We start from the raw sequence: 8322 nt of genomic DNA on the forward strand, positions 1-8322 counted from the left end.
CTACCTCAGGAACAAAACCCCACTTGGTCAAGCTGGGCAGCTAAGCCATCTCTCTGGTGGCCAAGCCCCTGCTCACCCTGAGACCCACCTTCTCTTTCAGAATCACAGCAACGCTGATGTAGTTTCCATCAACTGCAACGTGAGGCTGGCCCCCAACCAGGAAATCAGTTTCCATCTGCTGGGGAACCTGTGGTTGAGGTCCCTAAAAGCAGTAAGTAGAGCCCCGGGGGGCCAGGCTGGAGGAGGCAGGTGCTGGGGCGTCTCCCCTGGGGGAGGGGCCAGAACCTGACAAGGCCTCTGATTATACAGCTCAAGTACAAGTTGATGAGAATCACGGTCCACGCAGCCTTGCAGAGGCAGTTCCACAGCCCTTTCATCTTCCGCGAGGAGGATCCCAGCCGCCAGGTGAGCACTGGGAACCCTGCAGACCTGGGCCCGGGCCAGGCCAGCTTGGGGAAGGGTCGCCCCTTCCCCGAGAGTTTTCCTACTCCCCCTGCAGGAGAGAGATGGACAGGCCTGCCAGCAGTTAGTGCAGCATCAGAGGCGAGGGAAAATCAAGACAAACAGGCTGTTAGGGGCAAAAATGGGGAGCACAGGGCCAGAAATAGGCATTGGCGCTGTCCCTCGGGGGCACCAAGCGCTGCACCTCAACAGCCCCCGGAGACAAGGAAGGAGGGACACCTGCGTGTTTTACACTAGAGGAAACGGAAGTGCCGCCCAGGCCTGCCTGCCTGCCCACCTGCCTCAGGGCGGCGAGGCTGGGTCTTGGCAGGCTGGCAGCCTAGAACGGCCAGCCAACCCTCCCCTCCCCATCCATCCGTGCCTCAAATCTAATGAATGAAGTCTGCTGCGAACTGAAATTGTCAAGACCGAGGGATTCGAGCTGTCTCTGAATCGGAACTCTTTTTGAATTGAGTAAAACCAGACTGTCGCACATCAGACTGGCTTGAATCAGGGTCCAGGAAAGGGGTAAGCCTCCATGTGGTGCTCTCTGGGAAAATGAGAAATTGGGTCTTGAAAAAAAAGGCGGCTCCTCTGGAAGGAGCCGGGCGTCTCGGGCATGGGACGCTGCTGCCCTCCACTGGCCACATCCCCAACCCTGGCCTGGGCTCCGGGTGAGCGTCCTGTACCAGATGCGCAGTCACCCACCAGCCCCACCCCAGGAGACGCTGGAGAGCAAAATGGGCCTGGTCAGGAAGCCAGACCTCCATAAAACACAAACGTCGATCCCAATCAGCGTGTGGGTGTGCCAGGCAGAGGGGGAGCCGGCACAGAAGCCCGAAGCAGCATTCAGCAGGTCCACCCGAGGAGCCGTGTTATTTGTTCGTTCTGCAGCATTTGTCGGGTGTTCATCCTGTGACTCAGGCTCAGCCCCCAGATGAATTAGGCAGACAAGGGGGCGAGGACAACGAAGTGTGGGTGCAGTCTGGGGGAGAGCACAGGTGCTGGCTTGGGGGTTGGTCAGAGCAAGCCATGTCCAGGGAAGGCTTTCTGGAGGAGACGGTCCACTTGACCTGAATCTTGAGAGACATGTGGGAATTTTCCAGGCAATCCAGCGAGAAGAGGCATGGTACAGACACCCCGCGCACACACACAAACCACCCCTTTCTCCACACTAGTCCATTTGTCATTTACTAGTTTAAGTGATTTCTCCTTCCACTCCCACTTCCCACCCCCAAAAACCCCTCTTATACTCTCTGGATGCCTCACTTCTCTTAGAAAGCCAGCAACCCAGAATTTAAGCCCCTGTTGCCTTGGCTCTGTGCGAGGTGCTGGTGTGGGAAGGCAGAGCCAGGTCCCAGCCTTCAGGGATGGAAAGAGCATAGAAGGGACCTGCTGTTGGTGGAGCCCTACCTATGTGACAGGCACCGTAACAGACACTTCCCACGTTACCCAGCTTACTCCTCACAGCACTGTGAGGGGCGTCCCCACGTCCATTTTTCAGATATGGAAACGGAGGCTGTGTGAGGTAAGGCGGAAGGGGAGCAGGCTTGCCTCAAGGTGAATAGAGAGTCAGTGGCCAAGCCGGGCTCCGCCATGCTGTCGTGGGGTGCGTTCATTCAGGCTTTCAGCGCGTTAACTGAGCTCCCGCTCCGTCCCAGGCGCTGTTCCAGGCACTGAGGATAGAGCAGTGAGCAAAATAGAAAAAGCCCCTGCTCTCCCTGGAGCTGACATTCTAGACGGGGGTGTGGGGAAGAGTCAACGAACATAAACACATACAATGTCAGTGGTGATAAGGTCTGCCCAGAAAAACGCAGGCGTGTAAGGGTGGAGACGATGGGGTGCTATTTTATACAGGGAGACTGGGGAAAGCCTATAAGGGGACAGCAGACAGAGACTAGAAGAAATACAGTGGTGTCATGCAGCGAAGGGGGTTGGGGAAGCCCCAGCAGCAGAAGGAACAGCGATGCAAAGCCCCAGCAGCAGGCGTGTGCTGGGCGCGTTGGCAGCCGGGTGGCTGAGGGCTGGAGTAGAGAGAGCAAGGGGCAGAGCAGGAGATGAGGCCGGCGAGTTAAGCAGGGCCGGAGGGTGCAGGGCCTTGCAGGCCAGGACAAGGACTCTGTTTTTCACTCTGAGTAAGATGGGAAAACCTGGAGGACCGAGCAGAGAAGAGAATAAAAATCCCCTGCCTCTGGCTACTATTCCAAGAACAGACTGTAGGGGGCGAGACACAAGCAGAAGGGGCAGCTAGGCGGCTGCTACGGTCTCCAGGTGGAAGATGAGGGTGCTCAGTCCAAAGAGGTAGCCTTGGAGGTGGCAGGAGTGGCCACATTCTGGGTGTTTCAAAGGTAGAGCAGATAGACTTTGCCGGAGTCCACGTGGGTGTGAAAGTGAGAGTCAGTGACCAATACAAGAAGCAAGAGCAAGGAAGGACAAGGCTGCCATTTGCTTTGAGGGGAAGGACGTTGAAGGAACAGGTTTGAGGGTGAGGAGTGAGATCAGGAGTTTATCTGGGGACCTGTCAAAGATGCCAGGCAGGCCGAGGAGACAGCTGGATATGAGTCTGGAATGCAGTGGAGAGTCCGGGTAGAAGGTAGCAATGTGAAAGCATCAGGCATAAAGATGGTTACGGCCCTAGGACTGAGTGAGCTTCCCAGGGGCTGCGTTAGGGCTCTCACGGCCCTGGGCACTTTTGCTTTCAGGGCCTTACTCCACAAACAAGATTTTTTTTTAAAAAAGTATTATTTTCTGACTTGGTCTGTATAAAGACAAATATAATCCAGACAAGATTATATTTTTTGATTCTAACTTTAAAAGAAATTAGAACATTTCTGTGGGCCCCTAAAAGCACCGTGGACCCTGGGCGCCATGCCCACGGTGCCTACTCCATAAGTCAGCCCCGAGCTCACCAGAGCCATGAGACACACCAACATTTAGGAAGCAGCAAAGAGAGCAAGAAAGAGTGGCCCATGTGGTAGAAGGAGAAAGCAGGGAGAGCGGAGCGGCCCCAGGCCCAAGGCAGAAAGCGTCTCAAAGAGGAGGTGGGATCACTTGATCACTTAAGTCAGGTGTCCGCTGCGCCAGGGCTGGGAGCTCTGAGGCCTCTCAGCAGGCTGGTGCCACCCATCCCTTCAGCATCTCCCTGAAGAAGGGGATGCAGCTCTCCCACCAGGTGCCAGCGGTCTCCTACCCTCCTGCACCACCCCAGGCTGCCACCTGGGCCCCAGAACAGTAGCGCTGTTGACCTGGCCTCACCCCTCACCTTGCAGATCACATTTGAGATCTCCAAGCAAGAGGACTCACAGATCCCCATCTGGATCATCGTGGGCAGCTCCCTGGGGGGCCTCCTGCTGCTGGCGCTGCTGGTCCTGGCACTGTGGAAGGTGAGGGCCCCCGCAGGGTGCGGGTGGGGGGCAGCATCCCGGCTGTCCGGGCCTGGGGCCTCCGCCTCTGAGCTCTGCAGCCAGTCCCCATGTTCTCCTCCGCGTGGGAGCTGGGGCCCACCCAGCCTCCTCCCCAGAGCTTACCGACTCCTCACCACAGCAGGCAGATGGGCTAGGGCCACCAGACGGTACTCAGCCTACGGCTCCAACCCTTTTGTGGGTTCCTCTGAGAACCTGATGAAAGCTAGGCTTCCTCTGATCAGAAAAAAAGCAAGCACATGCAACCACAAAATTTCTCCAGCAATGTCAGGCTGTTAAGAAGTCCCCCCAAAGCCCTTCTCTATCTCTGAGCCTCAGGCTAAGAACCCCTGGTCTCAACCTCCTCCTATTATAGATGAGGTGAAGGAGGCCCAGAGAGGGGTGTTGACTCGGGCAGCGTCACACAGCATGACTGCTTGCCTCTTGACACAGGCTCCATCCACTTGGTTCCAGCCTCCCTGTCACCAATTAAGTGGCCCGTTGTGCAGCCTGGCAGTGGTAGGGGAGATATGCAGCGTGAGCTGGGGCATTCAGGGAAGGCTTCTGAGGAAAGAAGCCTTAAGAGAGTGAGTGAAGGGAGAGCAGGAAGGGGAGACAGGCCTTGTCCACCCTGCCCACACCTGAGATTTCTCCCTTTGCCTTCCCACAGCTCGGCTTCTTTAAAAGTGCCAAGCGCAGGAGGGAGCCCGGCCTGGACCCCACCCCCAAAGTGTTGGAGTGAGGCTCCGGGGGAGGCTGTGAGTTGATGGGGGCCAGGACGCGGGCCCAGGCAGTGTGCAGGCCCGTGGCCCACCGAGCTGGGGTGGAGAGGACACCGGCTCGCTTTGCACTTGACCTCATCTCCTGAGAGACCAAGTCTGCTCCCTCTGAAAGGAACTCAAATCAGTTTTAAGAGGGACTGTCCTACTGGGAGCCATGGCACCTCCAACACAGATCCCTAGGGATTTAAAGGGACCACCCCCCCCAAGGTACACCCCAAAGCCGCTCCCAGGCTCTGTGGGGGCATTTGCTGCCCCCATCACTAAGGTGCTAGAAATTCGTCATCACCCCATGCTCAGAAGAAACCCAGAGAGGAAGACTACAAATGCAAACCCACTCTGCCCTCTCCAGGCCTCTAGTTCCAGTGGGACCTAATGGGACAGCAGATCTGCACTCTGCGCTGTCCTCCCACCCCAACGCTGTCCATGGCTCCCGAGTCACCTCACCCCTTCCCCAGGCCGGAGATAGGTCCCCGGAGCGCCCCCTGCCTGAGGGGCTCAGCGGTAACAGCTGTTGGCCTGGATGAAGACAGACTCTGGGACGCGGAGACTGTGATGGACGGGCAGCTGGGACCTAGGAGACTGGGCACCCACCAAGATGCGGAGGTGGGCGGGCTCTCCCGCATCCCCACCATGTGTTCACACTGACCACCGCCCACATCCCCTCCCAACGTGCTCTCAGCAGCTGCAGGCCTGCAGCTGCCACCCCTCCTGCTGCTTTTGTTCCTGGGAGCCTGGCGGATGACGCAATCCCCAGGCTCCACGTTCCCACTTCGTCTTCCACCGCAGCCTGTCCCGATGCGATGGCAAGGCTGCAGGCCGTGGGCAGGGGTAGAGGTGGGGGGCCTCCCCTCCCTGCATCACCCCCTCCCTACACACACACACACACACACACACACACACACACACACACACACACACAGCCTCTCACGGCCTCCCATCCCTCCCTTCCAACCACCCATCACCCATCACCCATGGGGGAGAAGGGCTGGACCAGTGCTGAGGGGTCCTCCCTGGAATGCACTGGATAAAGCCGGTGCAGGAACCCCCGGAGCCTGTGCAACCTTGGTGGCAAATGTCTGATCTGCCAGCCCATGGAGCAAGTGGTACTACCAATGACAGCGCCCCGAGGACAAGAGGCACGCCTGGTGCCCAGCCGAGTAATTTATGCCTTAACCTTGTTTTGAGGTAGGAATGAAGGGGGGATACATCAAAGGCATCTGTCCCCTGTCACATAGTACGACCTTTACTGTCGTAAATATTTTAAAGAAATTTTTAAAAATACAGTGTTTAAAAACAACTAAGAGGCTGCCATCCCTTTTGTGGGCAGAGCATGTCCTAGTGAGCCACACTCTTTGAGGACAGGAGGTGGATGAGGGGCTCCCTGCTTCTTTCCGATTGTCTGTAGATGTTTGGAAAGGACTTGTCCACCCTTTGCTCCCTGCAACATCCCCTCCCAGTGGCTGCCTGGTCTGGGATGGACATCTCCAGTGATGGAGCACTCCCTCCCTCTTTCCCTCCCTCCCAAGCCCACCTGTTCCATCTTTGGCCAGTTTAGATAGTTGAAACCCACATGTCACTGTAGCTTCTACTCCTTCGTTCCTGTTCTTTCCTCTCAGGCCTCCCAGATTTCTCTAGGCTGGCATCTCAGTGCTGACTTTCAAACCCTGACTTCTAGTTTCTTCACCTTTACCCACAGACTACTCTTAAAGTTAGTTGTCTCCATTCTATTCTCATGCCTTTGGAATCCCAAGAAGCCAGTAGAATCTTAGAAATTATTTGGTCCTGTTCCCCCATAGATGAGGACGCTCAGAACCAGAGAAGTTAAGAGAGAGCCCCAGGTTCCACAGCAAAATCCAGACTAATCCCAGGACTGCTGTCTCTCAAGCCAGACTGTCATTCTAGCCCAGCCTTAGAAGGGCTTCGTGAAGGATTAGAAGGAATTGATATGAAGTCACTCGTCACTCTTTATGGGAATATTTTTTCTCAAATGGTGAAACCAAAATCAGAAGGTAACATTTTAAAATCGTATTTCATTTGCGTCATTACCCTCATGAATGGAGTAGTCTGGCTAAAGGAGAATCCATGACCCTGCACCCAAAAGTGCATTGTTTGATCTGGCACCAAGTCTTCTTTCTGTCAAACACCGTCAACTCTGAGAATGCTTTTATGTGAAACCAGACTCTCAGAGATTGGCATTCACGTTTTTAAAATCTGCCATGTGCAGCCACAATGCAGGCCAAACAAAATGCATCTGCAGGTCAGATGCAGCCCAGGGGTCACCGAATTGCAACCCCTGGACTCAGAGGCAGCCTTTATCCCCAGGATGTCATAGTCCCTCCATGTCCTCCCCTACCCTAGACCAAGAACAACTAAATGGTCAAAAGGTGGAAAAAATGGGAGGCTTGTTTGTATCTTCAAGGCCTTCAGCCCTTGTACTGTGTCGCTCTCCTCTCTCTCTTATCAGTTCTCCCTTTCTGAAATTATTTGCTCTGAGGTATAAATGTCCATGACTGGCCTTAAGTGTGCTGCTAGGGCAAGCAGAGAAGATACATTTTACATGGAGCAAAGCCTCATGCTAGAGCAGCGTTTCTCAGGCCTGGCTGCACATTAGAATCACCTGGAAGCTTTAAAAGCTACCTATACAAGGGCCCACCCCCGGGAGTCAGACTTAATTGGTTGGGAGAGGGGCCAGGGCATCATTTGTGTTTCAGAGTTCCCCTGGCGACTCCAGTGTGCTGAGCGTTGAGGTCAACAGGCAGGTGAATATGTAGGCTAGAAAGCGAACAACAAAAAAGGGGTTTACACGCACAAGTGACCTTCTATGCTGAGTAATGGGAACTGTGTTGTCATCGTAATGCTGTTCAAGTTTACTTGGCTCCCGCCTGCAGTTCAGAAGACTTTCTCGTTGCAGCAAGTCTCCAGAGTGGAATTTGCTACAGGAGATCACCTAGTTCTTGAGTTGGGGGCACATTTGCTAATGTCCAGGGGGGAGATGAACAGCAGCCTCTGAAGCATTTTTAGCATTTGGTGGCAAGCTGTCCAAAACGCAACCGCAAATCAACATGAAAATTCATATTATGGTTCATAGATGGGAGTTCTTAGCAATGCTCTCTATCTGGTAGTTAAGTGTAATTATTTACGATGGAGCTAAGGAGTGTTAACATGAAGCATAACCAACTTAAAAACGGTTTAGTCTTTTAGAAGCCTTATCGGCCCATCCTAGACACTACTTCAAAACAGCTGCGCTGATTTCCAGATGGCCTCGTGATACTAAAACAATTCCACAGCACGTGAGCGCGCAGGAGGAAAACATGCCTGGGGTGAGGCCTGACTGCAAACCAAACTACCAGCAGAAGGCGGTTTTAGAATCTGCTCCGCGGATTGTGAGGATTTTTTAAATTCTAGGCTCACTGTCTAGTAGAGGGAAAGGACCTCCAACAAGGAGTTGTGAACTGAGATGTGCAAGATGTTCCGGGGGGTCTTATGTTGATTCTGACATGGTGAGACCCCATGCGGGAGGGGCGCCGGCCCTCAGAGAAGATACAGGAGCTGAGGGGCAGACCTTGGGTAGCTTTGAGAGAGGCCTCAGGCCCTTGTGCCATCATCCGGTGTTCTGCAGGGAAGTGGACATCAATTATGCTGTCCCTCAGTTCCGGCCAGCTAAGAGTTGAAAAGGAGAAATTCAGGTAAGAGTGCGG

General features: G+C 54.5%; 1 protein-coding gene across 2 annotated transcripts in view; it reads left to right on the forward strand.

The window, feature by feature from the left end:
- Positions 1-7799, forward strand: part of ITGA11 (integrin subunit alpha 11) — a 130220-nt gene extending 122421 nt beyond the window's left edge. For both annotated transcript variants that reach the window (XM_036842087.1, XM_036842088.1), the window contains exons 27-30: positions 101-211; positions 310-405; positions 3711-3824; positions 4513-7799. In XM_036842087.1, coding sequence (XP_036697982.1) covers positions 101-211; positions 310-405; positions 3711-3824; positions 4513-4584 — 393 coding nt within the window. In that variant the 3' untranslated portion in view covers positions 4585-7799. The remainder of the gene's footprint in view (positions 1-100; positions 212-309; positions 406-3710; positions 3825-4512) is intronic.
- The last annotated feature ends 523 nt before the right edge of the window (positions 7800-8322 follow it).

This window comes from Balaenoptera musculus, chromosome 2 (assembly GCF_009873245.2).
Source record: "Balaenoptera musculus isolate JJ_BM4_2016_0621 chromosome 2, mBalMus1.pri.v3, whole genome shotgun sequence".
Classification (NCBI taxonomy): Eukaryota; Metazoa; Chordata; class Mammalia; order Artiodactyla; family Balaenopteridae; genus Balaenoptera; species Balaenoptera musculus.